Source organism: Pinus tabuliformis, chromosome 6 (assembly GCF_031772625.1).
Source record: "Pinus tabuliformis cultivar Carrire ecotype Pingquan chromosome 6, CPIR1, whole genome shotgun sequence".
NCBI lineage: Eukaryota > Viridiplantae > Streptophyta > Pinopsida > Pinales > Pinaceae > Pinus > Pinus tabuliformis.
This window is the reverse complement of record NC_142292.1, coordinates 2067948385-2067971237: the sequence shown is the minus strand read 5'-3', so window position 1 is coordinate 2067971237 and position 22853 is coordinate 2067948385. Positions and strand designations below refer to the sequence as shown.

At 34.9% G+C, this 22853-nt stretch overlaps 1 protein-coding gene across 2 annotated transcripts in view; it reads right to left on the bottom strand.

Moving 5' to 3' along the window:
- LOC149267516 (uncharacterized) overlaps window positions 1-4338 on the bottom strand; it is a 47304-nt gene extending 42966 nt beyond the window's left edge. The window contains exon 1 of one of the 2 annotated variants that reach the window (XM_089433320.1): window positions 3452-4338. In XM_089433320.1, the coding sequence (XP_089289446.1) occupies window positions 3452-3970 (519 nt within the window). In that variant the 5' untranslated portion in view covers window positions 3971-4338. The remainder of the gene's footprint in view (window positions 1-3451) is intronic. The other variant, XM_089433321.1, reaches the window with a different exon arrangement.
- Window positions 4339-22853: the final 18515 nt, after the last annotated feature.

The following is a 22853-nucleotide window of genomic DNA, read 5'->3' as shown; positions in this document are numbered from 1 at the left end:
ACACCATGTGGGAGGTGCAGGCTGCAATCTTCAGGCATAATTTTCAGCACTTGGCCTCTCAATGACCCTATTTAGGCACCCACTCAACCAAGCTAACCCCTAGCTTGCCAATAAAAATCGTAAACACCATTTATAATTTTAAAAGACAATGCAAGACAAGAAAATTAGGTGAGTTAAAAGTATCAAGGGAAAAGTATGGCTGACTGGCTCGTTTGGTAGCCTACTGCTATTATCTAATAACAAATAATGTACATTATAGAATATAGAGTACAAAATCCAACATCATTGCTGCAAATGGCATGGATAATAAAGCAATTGGATTGGGCTACATAGATCCAACATCCACTTAGCTAGTCAAGAAGGGTCCTATTTTTACACCAAAGGACTTGGATTTCCTTGATGTTGAGACAGCCTAAGGCATATGCACATCAAAAGTTTTTCATTCTTCATGAACATGTCATGAATCATATTGTATATATGAATTTTCTTCAAGAACATGGCATGATTCATATTGTATATGTGAATTTTTGACTCTATAACACAGGATTCCTCCCAAGAATGGGAGCACCTGTTTCAAGGTCCCCCCATATACACGAGCTTTGAAGCTAGAACTAAACACTTTCAAGTGCTCAAAAGCATTCCAGGAGCCCCAATCCTGGATCTGGCCTCCTCTCTGGGACACTCCCAGGGCATTCCAAACAACCAGCAGCTTTAGCTGCCAACATGTCAACGAGCACCCAAACACTGCACCACAGACTGCAGCTTCTTGAAGCCCTCTCACCATGTGGGAGGTGCAGGCTGGGATCTTGAGGCATAATTTTCAGTACTTAGCCCCTCAATGACCCTATTTAGGCACCCACTCAACCAAGCTAACCCCTAGCTTGGCAATAAAAATCGTAAACACCATTTATAACTTTAGAAGACAATGCGAGACAAAAGAAAATCTCAAATCCTATCCTCTGCACACAATGTTGGTATGGCTGAAACTCAAGATAATATTTGATAACATATAACCAACTAAGAAGATAATTGGAAATTGAAATTATCCAATGCAATTGAAATAAAGTGAAAAATAAACTTTCAAGGGTAATTTTGTGGTCCCACCATTATCAAGTAAAATCAGCATAACTTTCCACTGGCACAATATTCTTCATCTGTAGAGCTACTGTAACTTAATCGTGTTGAATGCATAAAATAGCTTGTGTAGAGTAATTGAAGAAAAGTTTGTCTAGATCTTGGTACTGAATGATTTATCATTTCACCTAACCATCCCTGCCAGAGAATACAAAAATCTGCCCATCACTCACCAGTCATCTACTTTATTCGTTCGTCCTTTCTCCAGTTTATAATAGTTGGTTTCAGGAGTTGGAACCATATTGAGCTTGTCACCTTTGAGAAGAAATAGACAAATGAAAAACCTATTTGATTTTCTAATCCATGGATGTCAAGATCTTTTGCATTGTGCTAGTCTGATAGTTGAACATGCTACAAGCACTAGACTGATCGAGTACACTTTCTGTTTGTTTATTCTAACTTCAAGAAAAGCTTTTGAATCCCTCCCATATTCTCTCTTCTAGCAATTACTTGAGTCCACCCAATGTAAAACTATATTCATCCAAAGATTCACACCTACAATCCAAAGCCTTCAGATTTTATTCTGATAGCATTCTCACCATGGCAAAAGGCTTTTGATTTTTCCTTGACTTTTGTTTGTGTCATCTTCTTTCATCCTTCGTGTACTTTCAAATGAGCCCAATGTTCAAAATGAGTCTTCGCCTCTTTCCCTTTTTTGGAGGGGGCTGGAGGCAAGGTGCCTTGGTTATCCCTTATCCTGTGGCAATATTTTGTTTTCTATAGCATGATAGTTGTAAGAACATTTGATTTGTGGAGTTCCATGTTAATCTTAACAATGTGTCTGTGTGAGTGTGCACATGTTTCTTCTACTATGTAAATTTTACATTAGACAAAAACCAACAGATAAAGATAACTTAATGGATAGAATGATTTGTAACTTAAATGTTTCAAATTCAACGGTTTTGCTAATAAAATAGAAATTGCATGACTGCAAATCATTTAGTATTTCTCAAACAGCACCTTCATCAGCTTGGGGAATAGTAAGCAGAACGAACAAGCTTTCAACTAACCATTCTGCACTGAACAGATACCTAACATGTCTATCATTGGACTTCATAATTAGTTATTTGTTTCCAGGTTAAGGAACGATATCTTTATTACAAATTGTAGAGACCTTGGTGGATCTTTATAATCCTCAAAATGTTAACTGTAAAGATTTAGTAAAAAAATTGCAAAATCTTTTAAATTTTACAGAAGTATTTGACCATTTCAACCTATATACAATAATTCCACATTACAGAAGCATAAATGTAGAAATTTAGCCCACAGGGTTAGCTCAACCGTTGTCAGCAATGTTGACCAGCATAGTTCCATGCCAGCAGGTGCCCAGTTGAAATCTCTCTGGGTAAGGTGCGCTAGTATACACAGACAGGTTTACTAAAGATGCCATTCATGAATGTGGAGAAGCATCCTTGGTTTTCCCATAAAGGTTTCCCTAAATGTAGAAAACTGATCATTTTATATCCTCTAAAATGCTAACTATAAAAATTTGGTAAAAAAATGCAGAATTTTCTAAATCTTTAGGTATTCTATATTTTATAGAAAATTTTACTGTTTTTAAGTACAAAGGTAGAAATTGACAAATCTTTATAATCCCCGATAAATGTCAACTACAAATATTTGGTTAAAAATCTGGAGAACTTTCTGTTTTCAAGTTCTCTGTAGGATTCACAAAAATACTAGACTGGTTTAAGTAGCAGAATTAATCTGATGAATCTTTATAATTCTCAAAAATATTAAGTTGAAGGATTCAGTAAAAAAAATTGCAAGCATTTCGCTGTTTTAACATTTAAGTAAACTAATTTCGTACTATAAATATAAACGTAGAAATTTGATGAATTTTTTTAACTTCCAGAAATGCTGTTAACGTTACGGTTATGGTCAAATTTCCATAATTTTCTCTATAATTTATAGAGAGCATGTAATGTACAATAGTTTCAAGTTTGTGGTAACTATCATGAATTGGCAAATCCTTTATGGAAATATTATATATTTTAAAGTATACTATATATACCATAAAATTTTGACTGTTTTAACACTTATATCAAATTTTTTCATACTGGTGGTGGTGGTGGTGGTGGTTAACGTTCTTCATAATCCCCGAAAAAGTCGTTAACTTTAAAGGTATGGTAGAAATTTTGCGAGCTTTTCTAAATTTTCAAGTAATTTCTATATTTTATAGAAAAGGAGTAATTAATTTCTAGTTTACAGTCCACATCATGAAGTAGCAAATCTTTTATGGAAAGAGCGAAAGAGCAAATATTAGCCCCTAAATTTTGAAAAATAAAGTTACCAGTTATGTTGCATTAGAATTTACCTGAAAAGTCCGGCGATATTCATCGACAAGCATCCGAAACTGGTTAAGAAGATGCTGGACCATCTCCCTGCGATTGAGCATGAGGCAGACGAGAATGAAGCGGGCATAACACCGGAGCTGCTTGTTAGCCAAGCCAAGATCCTGGCCGCTCTCTTTGAAATACTCGCGGCTCAAGATCGCCTCGTAGAAGATATAAGACTCCGACAGGTAACTCGCCTCGCTTGTCCTCTGGTATTGGCTGTAATAAAGCTGGGCGATCCTGGACGCAATTTCACCGATCTCCCAGCGCTTGAGACCCGCCTCCACCAATTTCTGTCTGTTCTCCTGCTGAAACTTCCACAATTTAGTGTAAACCTTGAAGACCTTGTGGAAATAAGAGTCGTACCTGCTCCGGCCGTAGGCCGGCAAATCCCTAACGCGAGCGAATTTCTTGTCAGCCTTCTCCACCAGGCTCCAATACACCTCGCTTACCGGCACGGCCGCCGGATTATTGCTGTTGCTTTGTGCCGCCATTTTCATTACGCAAAAAAACCTAAATTCAATACCTCTGGCTGGATTACATAACAGAGCCGCGGTTAGGTAAACATAAAATCTCTGCTAATTTCAAAAGCTTATTCATTAAAACCACAGCATAGCCGTGCTCTGGAAGACAAGCAGCCACTTGGTACCAAAATACGGCTTTCGGCTTCTCACTCAGCCTGATCCTGCTCTTCCATTGGAATGAAGAGACGTACAGCACAGTCTGAAGTCTGAAATCCTTCAGTCCTCCTGCCAAACAGCTCTACTTCCGTTCTCTGCCAGAAGAATGTTTAGTATTTTATATGTGACCAAACCCTTCCGTTCCGGGACCTTTCGCAGGACTAAATCCCCGCGCGTCGTCATTTAATTTCGGATTCATTTGCCTCCCATTTCATTTCATCTGGGGCAACTTGGGTTTCTGCGAAAGCTAATTATTATTTAATAAACAGCTTCAGCTGATGACGTGTACGTCCTTTAATATTTTAAACGGTTTTTATGGGTGTGCCATACAATTATTTGGTAGACAGGACACGTCATGTCCACTCAACTAACTAGTTGACTCTTTACAACCGTTCGATCTCAACCACTTCCTCGACACTCAGTCCCACCTGTCAAGTATTTGTCGTATATCGTGTCTTTGGGACAAAGGTTTGCTAGGTACCCAATTTGCATTTCAATTTCAAAATGTTTTGAGGGAAATGATGAAGGGCAATTAATGGTTAATGAGTTTGCAATCTTTGTAGATGATAAAACCATAGTACATTTAAGAATTATTTACTCATTATAGAAAGTGAATGTATATTATAAGAATCAATCATAATAATTTTGTTTATTTATTTTTGTGTTCATCATTATTTAGGAGAAAGAGTTATGGAAAGCATTTTTAAGAGAGGGTTTAGTCTATATGGTATGAGATCTTACATATTTATTCATTTTTAAAAGGAATTTAGTGTATTGGGAATATTGATGTGATATATTTATCATATGAAATTTTGTATATTTTTAAGAGTTTAGTGAATTGGGAATATTGATATGATAGATTTATCATATGAAATCTTGTATATTTTCATGAGGGGAAGTTTAATGCACTGGGAATATTGATATGATAGATTTATTATATGAAACCTTGTATATTTATGTATTTTTAAGAGGGGGAGTTTAGTGTAGGGGAATATTGATAAAAAAGATATATTATCTAAAATTTATATATTTATATAGTTAGGGAAGTATTTTAAAAAGTTTAAGAATGTAAATATAAATAGTTATTTATAAATATAGAAAATGTTTTAATATAAATTGTATTTAATATTTCGAATATAAATGATTTTTAAATATTTTAAATTTAATATCTTAATTATTTAGGATAATTAAAAGTTTTAATATATAATAGAAAAGAGTAATGATTAATAGTAACATATCTTTATCTCAATTTTGGATATATAAGTTTTTTGAGGAATGATGAATCAATTATTGTAAGATGCAGTTTTGTTTTTTTAGTGTAAAATGTGAGAAAATGTTTGTATTTCAAAATATTTGATCACTCTCTATCTATCGGTTTGAAATTAAGATGGCTCTATTTATAATTTTCTTTGTATTATATATAATTCCACAGTTCTAGAAACATTCTTTTTTAGTGTTTTTTTGAAAAAATTGTGTGTCCACGTCACCCATTATCAAGAACAACAAAAAAACAAAAAAATGAAACCATTTGAATAAGAAACAAAATATAAAAGATAAGTCAAAAAAATAAAGTGTTAAAAAATAAAAAACAAAATTTATATAAAGAATCAAGGTGGTCATTAAGAAAAAGAAGAGCATAAATCAAAGAAAAACAAAAGAAACTAAGCTAATTAAAATATTAAATTCATACTTGATTATGGGTTAAATTATTAAATTAAAATATGTCAGCGTTATTATTATCATCATAAAATATGGATATAATTTATTATTAATTGAATTTGCTATAAGTCTAATCATAAATTAATACTGATTTATGAATTCAAAAGTGATTAAGAACTTAACAATTATAAAGAGATTTACAATTAAAGAATTGGAAAAAGGGAGAAAAAAAATAAAGGAGTAGAAATTATTGGAAAGGGCAAGGGGAAATGAATCAAATGAATTAGAGGGATAAGAGTTATGAAATTTTTGAAAAACTTTATAAGAGAGAAAGAGAGAAAAGGGAGAGATTAACAGGGGTAAAGAGAAATAAGAAACGAGAGAAAAGACCAAAAAAGCCCAAAATAGTCATCAAGATAATGAATGAGGGACTTTCAAGATTGATTAAGTTTGTAGACATTTTCATTATTAAAGTTGTCGTGATGCTTTTCGATTTCAAGTGCTTCTCAAATGATGTGAGAAGAGTAATGGGGAATAGTGGCAAAGATTTTGGTTTAGTCTAACCAAATTAGTTGTTAGGATTTGAAAGAGTGTTCAATAATGGCAAATTTGGAAATATGATTGTGGGTCATGTTAGCGATGTGTTCTTTGAGATGCCCTTTAAAAGAACAATTGATTTGGCCAATGTATAATTTGCATTAATAACAAGGAGTTTGATAAACCCTTGATCCCATCGTAGGGTTGAATTTGTCCTTGGCATATCAAAAAGAAAAAAGAAAAAAAACTAAGAGTTTTATGAGGTTTAAACATAGTCTTGATTTTTTTTTTGGCCTTAAATTTCGAAATAAGATCAGTGGTGCCTTGGATGTGAGGCAACGAGATGTGAGAACATGGAGAAGAGGTCAGAGATTTGGTTTAGGGTTCTTACCCTACAAAAGCTTTGTTTATTTGGAAAATTTAGTAACCATTGGGCATTAGGGATTTTGTTAGAGGTGACATTTCTTTCTTTTTTTCCCAAGAATTGGGGGGCAGGAATTTGCATGCCCCAAGTGAACAAAGCTTTTAAAATAGCATACTTTTGGGTAGCGATGATGAGAGTGGGCATGAACTTGTCAGTTTGTGTGGGTGTTTTTCCCTTTAAACCTGGTAGGTAAGGGAGCCATTATGAAGTCGAGAGATGGGGACATACAAAAACAGAAGAGTTTTATCTTTTTCTAAATCTATGGTGAATTGAATATGAGGAGAGATGTTATTGAGATGGCTAACGTGTTAAGGGAGGAAAGTCTATAAGGGCAAATGACAAAGTTGTCATTGACAAAAGGAAACTAACATTTTGTTTTCATATGGTAGGTGTCCAAAGCATGAGTTTCAAAGTGTTCCATAAAGACATTGGCAACCACCAAAGATAAGGATATTCTCGCTACAAACCTTTCATAAAAAATTGATCAAGGTTTGATTCCTTGCCTACACATTGTCTTGTTGAATAGTGTCTTCTTCCATGGCTATTAGTTGCTCCATTCCAAAAGAACCCACAAAGAAAACAAGGGAAACTACATTACTTAATTCCTCATAGTTAGGTCTTTGCTCCCTCTCTAGCTTTGAGATTCTATCATGGAGAATTCATATTTTCTTCATGTCTTCCTCCAACCTCTAATTATTACTTTACACATTGATTTCTAGTTACATATGCTTGTTCTTAAGCTTCTTTACTTAAACCTTTGGATCATCTGAATTTCCATTTAAATTTTTTACTCTCATTTTTTTCTTCAACCCTCCCATTTATTCACATAAAAAGTGAGATGGTCCTAAGGTTCAACATATGCCCTTCACACCTTCAAACACCCTTATGTGAAGGTCAACATTTTCACAAATTGCACATATGTTTGGATGCCCATGAGAGCTTGACATATTTGCAATCCCTAACCTACATGACCTTTCAACCTCCAACAATATCAATTGCATCCAAAACTACCACAAGATTACAAATTTACTACTTTACCTTGTTATCTATTTTTGTTGGGAAGCAAAATAACGAGATCTTTAGGCGAGAATGAACTATGGGTTTCTCTATGTAGAATATTGCATGCTTTGTACCATCCCATCTTGTCAAGGCATGTATGAATTACCTCATGAGAGCACAAGGCTTTTTTAGTTCATTGATGTAGCATTAATCCTTTCCAATGATGTTTGCCACTTATCCTTCGTCAATGTTTGCTTCATATGTTGTTTAGTGTTTAAATTGTGCTTCATGGTAGATGATGAAGTACAACATCCTCGCTTTTATTCGCATCATTCTAGGATGGAAATTAAAAGCATCGTTTGCCTTTGTATCCACTAAGGAATTGAACATTTGGCAAAGATGATAGAATGCAACCATGGATTGAAAGCTTCTAGCTACTCTTTGGTTTCTTAATGTTAGCCTATCCAAATGAGCTTCTTATGACAATAGTCAATAAACCATATGATGAATAATTTCTAACGAGTCCCCTAATATTGCAATTTGGTTAATTTCTATTTACTTTGAAATCATAATGTCTTGTTGCGCCAAGAGGCACGCTCCAAACCGATATGGAAGAGATGTTGTAATGTTACGTAAACATGAATGGTTTTCGGACTCTGGGTTTTGACAACCCATGGTTTTTTCCATGTCATTCTCGTCAAATGTAACCTATTTAAAGGCGTAACATTAAAGTAAACATAAACATAAATAATAATAATAATAATAATAATAAGAGGCACTCTTCAATCGAGTATGGAAGAGATGTTGTAATGTTATGTTATGTAAACATAAAAATAAATTTAAAAATATAATAATAAAATTATTAATTGCCCACGAGCCGTAGAGTATATGGTGACAAGGTGTCATGTTAAGGCACTCTGTGGTGTGGGGTGGCAAGAGGGGGGGGGGAGATTCTCATTAATCTCGAAGGAATTATTGAATTTAGATATGTTTGGGGGCTTGGATGGAAGACAAACAACCAAACAAAAGCATATGGCTTGCTTCGGGGCCTTACCCTGGAACAAAGAATGGGCATAAAAACAATTCAGCTACTAGGAGATTCCATTGTCATTATTAGACATATTATCAACACTACAACAGCTAAGAACACTACCTTGAACCAAATCATTAAGAGAGCCCAGAATTTGCTACCCTCCTTCCTACCATGTTTTGAAAGGAAATAACCAAGAAGTTGATAAGCAGGCCAATCAGGCATGTCACCTGGGGGAAGAAAAATGTATTTTGAATGAAGTCGAGAGCACAACCAATATCCTTTAAGAATGTTGAAAAATGACATTTGCAAGATGATGATAAAGGCCCGAAGGAGGGCAAGGAAAGTAAAATATTTTAAAAGTTTGAATCTTGGGGAATTATTGTTTCTCTATCTTCCCCTATGTTCCCCTCTAGTCTCCCCCCCCCCCCCCCTTCTCCCCACTCCCCTTCCTTCTTATTTAACTCCCCTTCCCCTTCTCCTCTCCATTCCCCTTCCCTGGTGGTCACCACCATTCTGCCCATCCCCGCCATGATCTCCTCCCTGGGCATCACAATCCCCTCAGCCCTTGAGCCTTGTCCCATCATCACATGCTTGTTCATGACTGCCATGGAGCCTCGTGGCATGTCTGTCCTCCTCCTTCAATCGCGACGTGTCGGTGTGCATCACCTTGGTACAACATGTGTTATAGTTTGGAGCCTCCATGTGTGTCTTCAATTCCTCCGTCCTAGTTCTTGGGGTAAAGGACGATGCTTCACCTCGGGTGTCTGTAGAAGAATGGGAATTACGGAGAAGAATTTAATTCAAGCACACAGAGAATCCATGCGCGCTTGTGGGAGGTTAGTCTGGCTAGATAGAATCGATCAGGAGCAGGATGGGGAATTAATGGTGGATAACAGAGACATGATGGAGAATTATCGGGATCCTAGCTACATCATCTTCATCGCTCAGCTTTGCATCAGCGCTCTATCCGACAGTAGCTATAAAAGGCATGACGATATGTTGAATTTGTATGATTTAAGGTTATTTTGTGAGAAGGTGGCCTCTGCAAAATCCTTGCGGCTTGAGCCAAGGCTGTTGTTTGTGACTTTTGGTGTCAGGGGTGATGGGTTGTATGTAATTGTGGGTCTGTCTGAGAGCCTGAAGGCATATACAATTGAGGTTCTGGGTGTAATTGAGAGTTTGAGTGTTGTTGAAGGTCTGTGTGATTTTGCAAGTCTATGTGCAATTGAGGTTCAGTGTGTTGTTACGGGTCTGTGTACAATTGAGGGGTTGTGTGCACCTGATAATTTGTATGACATTGGGTGAGATGTAGTTACTCTCTTGATGTGGGCAGAGATTTGGAGCCAGAATTCAGGAGCTGAATTATTTGTCGAACTGTGGAGTGAAGTTGGGTTAAGCACGGTCATCGGGGAACAAGATTATAACCACTGGGTCTATGAGGGTGCCTAGCTGGAGGACAACGAGGAGGAAATAGACAAAAAAAAATTGGAGTTGGTTAAAAAGTCGAAAAATGGAGGCTAGTATGTAAAATTTTGAAGCATGTTCATGGTCAGGATCCTGGGGTAGCCATAGGCTGAGGTCTAGGGGGCTGCGAGTTGGCTCTTTTCTGATGGGCGAAAGGAATAGACCATCCTACATCATTTGTGTGCGAGATCATTGGGAGTTGAGAGAGGCTCTAGTTGAACTACAACGCAGTATGCATCAACAGCTCCATGAGAACATCGGAATGCAAGAAAGGGAGTTGGAAAAACAGGAGCGCATTCGAGCATTGGAAGATGAGGTTGATGCAAGGAGGCAACAACTTGAGCAACTGAAGTTCAAAGTGGAAACCATGGAGGATAACATAGAGGAAATCATGGAGGTCATGACTGAATAGGACAACAACAAAGGCTCTAAAGAAGTCTTTTTTGGCCTATACCTAAACAATCCAACACCAATGGACATCTAATCTCACGTGTTTCCTTTTTTCACCCATTATCTATATAATGCAATGTAAATGTATATATCTATTGCCTCAATTTTGTAGTATATATAGTTGTAAGAGCACTGAAATGAGGAACTTTTGTGGGCAGAATAGACACATCCTCAGTAGCAGAATTGCAGAACAAATGAAACACCACCAACTCTTTGAAGGCTTGGCTATTTTGATGTAAATTCTTGGTTTTTGTTGCGAACGGGTGTGATTTTTAATATAAATCTATACTCATTCTCGTTATAAAAAAGAAGGCATTTTGTGGTGAAAAGGTCATTGGTTCAAAACTTCGTGAGCAAAAATTCAATCATGCTAAGGGCTAGTGTGGCCTAGACCAAGTGTGATCCCTAGGTGATTTTGATGCCTTGGATGCCCTTAGGTCATGACTACTCAAGCCACAAGTTAGGCGTGTCAGTCATCTCAAGACTCACATTACCTAACAAACAAACAAAATAATAAGAAAATTATTAATTATTAATGTCGTCTCGATAATAAAAACAAAACAAAACAAAATTGGAGTGCGTATAAATATTGTTACTGAAGTTCAAATATTGAGGTCATCGAGTCAATTTATTATTGGCAGTTTTTGTCGTCGAGTTTTTGAGAACCCACAATTTTGCTAATGGTATTCTTATGTAATATAGCCTATTTAAAGGCGTGAAGACTCCTTTGTAATTTGCCTTTGGGCCATGAATGACCACTGAAATAAGATGGTTACAATGATAAGACGCTGTATATATATATATATCTATATATATAACCAGCTTGGATCCATCTTAACAATGAATCTATCAAGTGTCAAGAGTGATCAAATCTCTTGAGGTACAAACTTTTCTTCAAGTTTTGCACTTAAAAAAGAGGTTTGCACCTTGAGAGATTTGATGCCTCTCGATGCGTGATAGATGCCACATTAAGATGGATTGATGCTGGTAATAGTGCTAAATCTTTAGTGTCATTGTTGGTAGTCTCACCTAATCCCCACAAACAAGTTGTTTTGTGATTTCCTTTGAAGTCAAGGATGACATCACACCTAACACCCCTTAATCATGAATTGGTAAAATTACTCCAAATTATAATGAATATTAGGTCAAATTTAAAATCATAATAATAATAATTTAATTAAAAATATAAAATAATATTTATTTATTTATGCTCAATAAAAAGTGAAATGGAAAATTCAAAGAAATACACAGCAATAGGTCTCACATTTTTATTTATGGATTTTCTTTTTGGGTAGATTTTACATTAATGCCATGAGAAATTATTATATTTGTTTATTTAAAATTTTGAATATGTTTAATCTAAGTATTTAATAGTTTGTTAGGATGATAAATATATTTATATATTCAAAAATACAATTTAAATAATAAAAAGTTGTAATTTCATTATCAATTGTATAATTCGATTTTATTGATAATTGTTAGAAAAAATGGTAAAAAGGTGAATAATTGTTCAATTTAAACAAAATTTATTATTTCTTTTATTTTTTCTACAAAGTTAATTTTTATAAGTAATATGTTGAATATTTGTCCATGGGGTCTTGGATAGACGGTGATCGGGTGCTCTATTAAGGCACTCCTTGATGTGAAGTCATCGGTTCAATTACTCACCCCGACTAGGGTGATATATTAGATATGATGAAGACGTAGTCTTGCCAAGCTTACAAAAAAAGTAATATGTTTAATATTTAATAATTAGACCATTTACCATGATGGGGGTCTTGGAAACTTTGCTTACGGGGGCGAAGGCCCACGGCCTCGTCAAGTATCAAAGAGGAGGACGGTGTGGCCAACTCCCCCCATGCACCAACACATGCTATAAGTAATAAAGAACCAATGAATTAATATGGCAATGCCCACGACCACCGCGTCTCCTTACCAAGGTTGGAATTGCTTCGCCATTTTCTCGTATCTTTGTTCTATCACTAGGTCACAAGTGGGATTTTTCCTTCTTAGTGTCTTGTTGTTTGGTGCTTCAATGGAGGAAGGCCTAAGCACTCTTAGTCTGGATTTCTAGATTCCTCAATCTATTACCAATTGGCAACTTTGTTACTTTCTCACGATAGTCGAGGTGCATGCGGTGGGTCTAAGCGGAATCCAGAGAAGGGGTCGGCAACAGGACTCGGCCATGAACTTGTTATGAAACCAACTCAAGAAAAGATAGAAAAGAGAGATCAACGCCTTAGAATTCAGCCTCTTTGAGGGGGCAACCTCCTTTACATTACATAAATGAACAATTCTTGGATGATACAAATGAAAAGACCTCCTTTCTATAGATAGGAGTCTAAGGGGTCATAACATAATCAGAGCCGACATAACAATAATAATGTAAGGGCACAATAATAACAATAGTGGGCTTCTATGTGGCACAATAGTAACAATATGGGCACTACATGGGTACATCAATATAATAAGTGGGTTGTACTAATAACAATAAGGGGTTACACTAATAGTATAGGGGCCTAACATGCCCTCTCCTTCAAAAAGCGTTGTCCTCAATGCTTGAGTAGTTCTTGATGCTTCTGTATAAAATTCTTGTCCTCCCATGTGGAATCTTCAGCGGGTAAGTTCTTCCACTTGATGAGATACTCTGAAATTGATCGATTTCGTAGCTGTCGGGTTCTTGTTTCTGTGACTGCTCCAGGTTCCAATATGATTTTTCCTTCCTCTTCAATTTTTGGCAATATTGTTTGAATTGGGATCTTTTGCAGCTTTTGAATAAGTGGCCATACTTCTTCGTCCTTCTTCCATTCATCCCTTGCTTCGTTTATCCAATCTGGTTGGATAATAGAAATAGCACAAAACAATGCTTCCACCTCCTCGTCCTTGAAGAGTCTTCCCATTCGGTAAAGTCGTCATTTTTTAAGTGCATGTAGTATTGCCAACATTTCCTTCTCATAAATAGCTTGCTTGAGATGTAGCAGTAAAAATACCCAATCACCTACATCAAAACATTTTTCACTACGATGTTGATCTACCTGTTGTTTCGTTTGATTTTGCACTGAAGTGGCGTTATCCTTTAAAATTTGGAGAACTTGTTGTTGATGCTCAATGTGATCTTTCACTGCTTGAACCTTTTTCTTCTTGATATGTCCTTCTATCTCTGGAGTTTGAGGAGTGGTAATTTCTTCCAATCCTTTACAAGATATGGTCGGATTCATTTTTGATGCTCGATGTGATCTTTCACTTCTTGAACATTTTTCTTCTTGATATGTCCTTCTATCTTGCTAGTTTGAGGAGTGGTAATTTCGACCAATGAATTACAATATATGGTTGGATTCATTTCTTCTTTCTCGATGTGATCTTTCACTTCTTTCACTTTTTTCTTCTTGATATGTCCTTCTATCTTGAGAGTTTGAGGAGTAGTAATTCTTGCCAATGCTTTACAAGATATGGTCTGATTCATTTCTTCTTTCTCTGGGTGGGGTCCTAGCGTATATCTTCTTCTTTTGATGTTTCTTGATCCTTTTCTTCCTCCTCTTCATATTCTATGTAAAATAATTTCTTCTCAGCACACTTATGACCTTTAGTGCATTTACTATCACAATTGTAACAAAGCCCTTTTTTCTCTTTTTTCTTCCAATTGTTGTGGTGTAACCCTTGTAGGTTGTGGAAGGCTAGGAAAAACAACACTTCCATCTTTATAGTTGTGAGGGGTATGCTTCCTAGTTTCCATAATTTTTCTTTCCAATATGTCACAAAGCCCTTTTACTCTTTCCAATTGTTGTGGTGTTGCTCTAAAGAAGGTGTTGCTCTTTGTATCCTCATAATGTGCTATCATTTCCTCCGTGAAAATTGACCACGTAACAAGTTGTTTACAAGAACAAAGCCCTTCATACGATAAAAATTGATCTGGTTCTAAATATGAAGATGCAATACATACCTTTTGTAACAGTGGTACACCATGTATATCAAAATATTGCTCCATCTGAAGTATCCAATTTACCGGATCCTTGCCATCAAACTTCCTCATCTTGCATTTTCTTGATTTTAGGAGCTCGATCTTGAAACGACTGTAACTCTGTACTTTCGGATCTTTAAGTTCTGAAATTGCGACCTATGGTAGCCCTCTTTGTTCTCTTTCCAATGCCACCAGTTTGATCCAAATTGGATTCTCCAAGGAAGAGTTATGCACAATCTCCCAAGATGACCTGATTATAGACCTTTCCAGAAGAGCGAACTTGTATGAAGTACCACGTGTCACTGTTTCGACCTTTGGTTCTGAAAAATTATCTACAAGAAACTACAGTCTGTCCTCTTTCTGTACCTTTTTATGAAATTTCAATCCGATGCTCAGAGAGAAAGTTATGACAATTTTCCCGAGGTCACCTGTTTGGAATGTAATTCAGGAGTCTGCAAAAAGACCAACTTCCTCAGATCATATCTCTGCAAATATACGACGAAAATCTCTGAAATTTGGACCCAAGGTTCAGTGCGATTTCTTCTCAAATGGATTTTTTTTGCAACTTCTGAAACGCCGCAGAAAAAAAGTTATAGCGAAAATTCCACGATGACCTGTTTGGAGCAGCGAAACCTTAGAATCCAAAGCTCTGATACCAAATGTTATGAAACCAGCTCAAGAAAAGATAGAAAAGAGAGATCAACGCCTTAGAATTCAGCCTCTTCGAAGGGGCAACCTCCTTTATATTACATAAATGAACAATTCTTGGATGATACAAATGAAAAGACCTCCTTTCTATAGATAGGAGTCTAAGGGGTCATAACATAATCAGAGCCGACATAACAATAATAATGTAAGGGCACAATAATAACAATAGTGGGATTCTATGTGGCACAATAGTAACAATATGGGCACTACATGGGTACATCAATATAATAAGTGGGTTGTACTAATAACAATAAGGGGTTACACCAGTAGTATAGGGGCCTAACAGAAGTTCAAGAATGAGAAAGCTTCAAGTTCTCTGGTAAATTCATTATATTCCATCATCTATTACTAGCATGGTTTTTCAATTATGAGGTTTTGATATTGTGGTCCTAAATTCAAGATGTATTCATTGGGTCTATGACGCCTAATTGTATTCCCGTAGACCAAGTTCCTCTAGTCCCCCCCCCTGCAAAACCAAAAAAATCCTCATTTTTCCCTCTCACCATCTATCATTTCTCTTCATCTTGCTTGCTTTGTCTTTGTCCCTTACACCCTATAAGTTTTACACTATGCTTTCTTTGTGTCAGTCTCCCTATGGATTACACTCCCTTGACCTGCATTCATTTTATGAACTTCCTCTTTTTGAACTCCAATCCTTGTTTAATGTCATGCTAAGGCAATGAATGTAGATGCGACGCGGTTTTGGGGATCGTGGCTCCAGAAGTAGACCCAAGCTTAGTCTGCAGTCAAAATCTATCTTTCCATCACCCCTACTGAAGTCCAAGAAGAAATCCACCAACTCAAAGCATGAACTGCCAATGACTGAAATGCCCATTTTGAATCTAAAATTAAAGTGGAAGTCTTTGAATGGGTCCCGGATCCAGGCCATACTAGAGGTCTTAGGCATCGATATTTTCACTCCATCACCCTAAATTGGCAAATCAAAACTCTATTAGGCCATGTCATCAAAGAAAAATAGGAGGATTGCAATGAAATCATAGCCTGCCTCAACGACATCTAGTAGACTCAAAAACACCAGCGCTCTTGTATGGTCAACTTGGATGCTCGACTGGCACACACTGAGAGGCATCTTCAGTGTGGGAGACACTCCCCACCAAGCCCCAACACTCTAGATATCACCCCAGTTGCTTCCTCTGAAGGCTGATGGATGCCCAGACCCCTATTATTTCATGTGTTATGTTTATTGAAATATATTTTACTTTCTCCTATGTTTTAAAGTTTGGTTGCCAGCAATACCCAATTGATTGTATGTAAGTTTTTTGATAATTGTGCTAAACATCTATCTTGGCGTAGAAATACACAAACAATAGGTTTATTTTTGTTAATTTTGATATATAGAAGAATGCTACAATACCTCTATTGTCAATGGTTTAGTTTCCTTGGCCACGACAGTAATGCTGACATTTGATATGTTTTATATGTTGTTTTTATGTTCTAATGAAAGAAAACTAATTAATAAAAAAATACTAGACCATTTATTTAATACCAACCTAGATCTATCTTAACTCTGATCTATCAAGCGCCGATAGGGATCCAATCTCTCGAGGCGAAAATCTATTTTTTGAGTGCAAAACTTGAGGAAAGTTTTGCACCTTAAGAAATTTGATCCCTCTAGGTGCTTGACAGATCCGGGTTAAGATGGATCTAGGTTGGTTATATAATACTATATAATATCTATATTTGTATCTATGTTTCTCTTTCTTATTCCCTCTCTCTATCTCACCCCCCAAACATACGCACTCTCTTTCCATATCAATCTCTCTCTCTCCCTCCCTCTTCCTCTTCACCTCTCTCTTCCCCTCCTCTCTCTCTCTTCCCCTTCTCTCCTTCTCTCTCCCCCCCCGCTCTCCTCTCTCCCTCACTCTCTCTCCATCACTCCCTCTCTCTCTCTCTACCTTTCTCCCTCTATGTATTTCTTCTTCCTTCCCTCTCTCTCCCCCTCCAACTCCATCTTTGTCTCCTTCTCTCTCTTGAGTTCTATCTCCCCCTTTCCCTCCCCATATCACTCTTTCTCTCTCCCATTCTCTCTCTCCCCTCCATATTTGCACCTCCCTATTTCTCTTTCCCTTCTCTCACTCTCTCTCTTCCCTCCTCTTCTCTCCTCCTCACTCTCTCTCCATCTCTCCCTTGTTACCCCCTCTCTCTCTCCACCTTTATCTCTCTATGTATTTTTTTCTTTTCTCCCTCTCTCCCCCTTTCCAACTCTCTCTCTCTCCCACCTCCCTCTCTCGGTCTCCCCCCATCACTCTCCCTATTTCTCTCTCTCTTTTTCTTCACCCTCTAACTTTGTCATTATCTCCCTCTGTCTCTCCCCCTCCCCCTCTCTTCCCTTCACGTAACTTGTTGTCATTGCGTAGATCCTTAGTTAACATGGATCTATGTTGATTCTTACTAACATTTGTATTATATAAATTTCACATCTTTAAATATAAAAGTATTCTTATTTTTAATTTTATTAAAATCTTAATTTAATTTCTATGGGGTCGACAGTGTTTTGGATAGACAATAATCGGGTGCTCTGTTAAGGCACTCCTTAATGTGAAGTGACCGGTTCAATTCCCTGACAATCGGGGTGATATATTGGACATGATTAAGATGTAGTTCCACCAAGCTTACAAAAAAAAAATCTATGGGAATATTTTTAGTAGTCATGAGGATAAAGGGTTTAGATATATCTCAAAACTAATTATAACATTTTTTAGCTTTAATTAGAAAAATGTTACAAAATTAAATTAAAATAAAATATTTTTATTGTGAAATAAGTTATAGTTTTTGGGCATGTGGTATTGATAAGCCATGGTATTGGCCCATGATATTGTAACAAAGTCTATTACAAGTTGATAATATCCATGGTAAAGTGGGGGTGAATATCCATGGTTAAGAATCTTGTCATATTATTATAAAATATTTTGATTGTGAAATAAGGTATGATTTTTTGGTATGTGATATTGATAAGCCATGGTATTAGCTCATTCTATTGTAACAAAGCCTATTCACAAGTTCATAATATCAATGGAAAAGTGGGGGTGAATATCCATGATTAAGAATCTCGTCATGTGGTATTGATAAGCCATGGTATTGTAACAAATCCTATTTACAATTTAATAATATCCATGGTAAAGTGGGGATGAATATCCATGGTTAAGAATATTTTTGTATTGTTATAAAATATTTTGATTGTAAAATAAGTTATGTTTTTTCGGGCATGTGGTATTGTAAGAAAGCCTAATTGTGAAGGTTTCTTATTTCAACTTAAGGTGGATGATGATCTTTTGACTTTTATCTTTTATCTTTTAGATTGATTCTCAAGGGAATATGCTCAACATATGCTTAGTCTTAATGTTGTAGTGTGTTAGAGTTTGTTAGGTTGCATTGACTTTTCATAAATTTAAAAAAATTAGATTTGTGTCAAGTAGCTCAGTGTACACCAAATTCCTAGGGATCTGAGATTATTCCAATTCTAATAAGCTCCTCCATGATAAGTTCCTCATTATTATTTATAACATTAATTTATATATAAGCAATTTTTATTTAGCAAAATGGTCCATTACTTTTAATAAATTTTTAAAATTATATTCTTGTCAAGTGACTCTCTTGAGATTATTCCAATTGTAATAAGTTATTCCATGATAAGTTCCACATTATTATTTATAGCATTCATTTATATATAAGTAAATTTTATTTAACAAAATGGTCCATTTTACAATAAGATGTGTAATTTTTTTTTCTCAAGTTAAAGTTGACCCATAACCTTTTTATATATGGTTAATGAGGTAAATGTGTGCATTGATAAGGCATTCTTCATGTTGCAATAGTTTTTTTTGTTATATTTGTGAAGCCTTTGGCTATATCAACAACATTAATATTTTTAATGTGGTTGTACTAGTAATTACACAAAACCAATATTTATTATTATTATTATTATTATTTTAAACTATAAATTAATCTTATCCCACAATACTATGTTATAATAAAAATGTTTCAACACAATTAAAATGTAATATTCTCAAATTGTATAATGAAATTCATTTTTATATTTGAAAATGACTCTCAAACGACCAAAAAAAAAAAAATCTCTTGACTTTTTTTATTTTTTTAATTGAGGGCCTAGATTGATTCTCAAAGGAATATGTTCATCATATGCTTAGTCTTAATGCTTATCATCGACTTTAGTGTATTAAAGAGTTTGTTAGGTTGCATTGACTTTTAATAAAGTTAAAAAAAAATAGATTCGTGCGTGGTTCCGCAACCAATTTCTTAGGGATCTAAGATTATTCCAATTCTAATAAGTTACTCCACGATAAGTTCCTAGTTATTATTTATAATATTCATTTATATATAAAGCAAATTTTATTTAGCAAAATGGTCCATTATTTTTAATAAAAATTAAAAATAAAAAAATTTGATTCGTACCATGTGTCTCCCCACCTACCAATTTTCTAGGGATTTGAGATTATTACAATAAATTCCACATGATAAGTTCCTCATTATTATTTATAACATTCGTTTATAAAAAAAAAAAAATTCTTAAGTTAAAGTTGACCCATAAAATTTTTATACAGGTATGTTGATGACACCAATGTCATCTGGTCTCACGGACAAGAGGAGTTAGATCTCTTTTTCGATCATCTCAACAATCAATCCTCGGCCATTAAGTTCACTGAGGAACAAGAGGTCGATGGTTGCCTCCATTTCTTTGATATTCTTATTTTTAAGAAGAATAGTGATGGTTCCCTCTCCCACCAGGTGTTTTGAAAGAAAACACATACGTAGCAGTATCTTCACGCTAGTTCCCATCATTTCCTGGCTCAGAATATGGGTGTTCTCAACACCCTTGCTACTCGTGCCCTAAGGATCTCTGATGTAAAGAGCTTCGAGAGGGAGAAATCCCATTGCCTCGATGTCTTTATCGAGAATGGTTATAGTAGATTCTTGGGTCAGAAAGCTTTCCTCAAAGCTGCCAAGAATTCACTAACTAAAAGAGAACCGAAGGAGCGGATTCCAGGTGTCCATCTTCCGTATGTTCAGGGGACCACTGATAAGATTGCAAGGATTCTTAAAAAGCATAATGTCCCCGTGACCTTTAGGCCCCTTAACACCATTCGTAAGTCCCTCAGATCAGTGAAGGATCCTATCGACCCTAAGGATATGAAAGGGGTATATATTATCCCTTGTTCCTGTGGGACCCCCTATATTGGTGAGACTGGTCGCTCCATTAATCAAAGGATTAGTGAGCATGCAACTAACCTTAAACACAAGAAAACCAAGTCTTCTGCTTTAGCTGAACATGCAGAAAGAACCAAGCATCATGTGTGTATTGAGGAGGCTAGTGTGATTGCTAGAGTTTCACAATTCCATCATTGGAAATTTAGGGAAGCCCTTGTGCCCTTGTGATTAAAAAAAGGCCGAGCAATCTCAATAGAGAAGATGGCTGAAGATCAGTAGTTGCTGGGTCCCAACACTCTCTTCCTAGTCGTTTTCGTCCCTTGCTCCCCTCCCTCGTTTTTTGGCTTGTTCATGTCCTCTGGTTTTTTTTTTTAAATCATATGTTAATTTTAACAATTAAGAAAATTGATTAATTATACTATTTTCTTTCTAACCTTGACTTAGTCTATCATTATAGTTTTGTTTATACTAACTATTATCTTAATAAATAAATAAATAAATAAATAAATATATATATATATATATAAATAAAAGAATTATATATATAAATAAAAATTTCATATAATTGTAAAGACCTTTACGTAAATTCATATAATCAATTAAATTAGTTGATACCTCTAGGTTAATGTGGCAATTAATTAAATATGAATATTTAAAATCTTATTTTTTCTAACACTTGACTTATTCTAATATTTATATCATATAATTTATTTATTATTTTTTTAAATAGTTAATATTTTTTATAACTAACTATCTACTTAATATCTTTTAAAATTATTTAATATATATATATATATATTTAAAACACTAAGATAATATTTTGTAAGATAATTTTTTGTTTTAGTTTAATAACAATATAACTAACTAGCTATGAAATTTAACTTATTTTTTAACCCTGGTCCATCTAACTATCCCCGGTCTTATATAGCCGTTAGTCAATATAGTCGTTGCCTGATCAAGGATTATAGCTATTGGAGGTTCTGCTGGGACCATTTAACATGCAATGCTAGATCTAATTCTTCAACTTGTCTTGACGATGAACCACACTGGATGGTTCGTTAACATGCAATGCTGGATCTAATTCTTCAACTTGTCCTGACGATGAACCACACTGGATGGTTCGAAACGCGTCGATAAATGAAATATCATGTGATTTACGCCGAAAAATCTCTCATAAAAAATGGTTAATCAAGTAAATGTGTGCATTAGTAAGACATTCTTCGTGTTGTAATAAATTATTTGGTTATGTTTATGGTATTGCAACATGGTATTGCAACAAAGCCTATTCACAAGTTAATAACAAAATCAAAATATAACAAATTGAATTTATTGTTTTTATTACTTTAATTTTTATAGTATTTTTTATGTTTAATTAAGCTCACATTATAATGTTTACATACTTATATTACACCTACACATTTACTTTATATTGAGTTGTAGAACGCCTCTCCACATAATTATTAAAAATTAAATTAAAATTTTAGAAATCTAATCTCAAAATAAACATACCTATTAATTTATATAATGTTAATTTTGCAAAATTTAATTTATTTTAAGTATTATTTTTAAAATTCATTAATTTTCCTTAAAATATTGTTATTAGTGAAAATTAAAAATAAATAAATATAAGCATTTTTCGAAATAAGAAGAAATATCTAACCAATTTTTTTAAAAATGTTTTCATGAAGCATAAATTAATATAGATTAATAATTTATGAAAGGATCTAGAAGTGAAAACTTTTGAAAGCAAAATTGGAATGGGCTATATATAAGGGTCATGAACGAGACGAAAGTAAATGGTTGAACGAAGTATCCATTAGGATATGGGGGTAATAAAAAAGTTAAATGGAGTATTCAATATGAATAAAGATGTTAAAATGTTAAAAGTTTAAGGGAGAAATTAGGATAGGGAGTAATAGAAAATCGTAAAGAGATATGAGAGAAAAATAAGGGAAAGCGAGAATTGAAATAGGAAATGATATAATTGAAATATAAAAGTAATATCTTAAAATAATAAAGATATTAAGTAAAGATGAAATCAATAGAGATTGTAAAATATTTATGAATTGGTTTAAAGATGAAGTTGTCAAGATAAGAAAGGAGGAATTTATATTTATTTTTATGATTAAAGTTATTGGGATATTTGATAATGCGTAGGATTTGGATTATAATATGAATTGAATAATGAATTGAGGTTAATATTTTGGTGTAATTAAAATAAATTATATATTTATTGTTGTTAGAATGTTTTATATGTTTATTGTTGTGCAATCACATAAAGGGG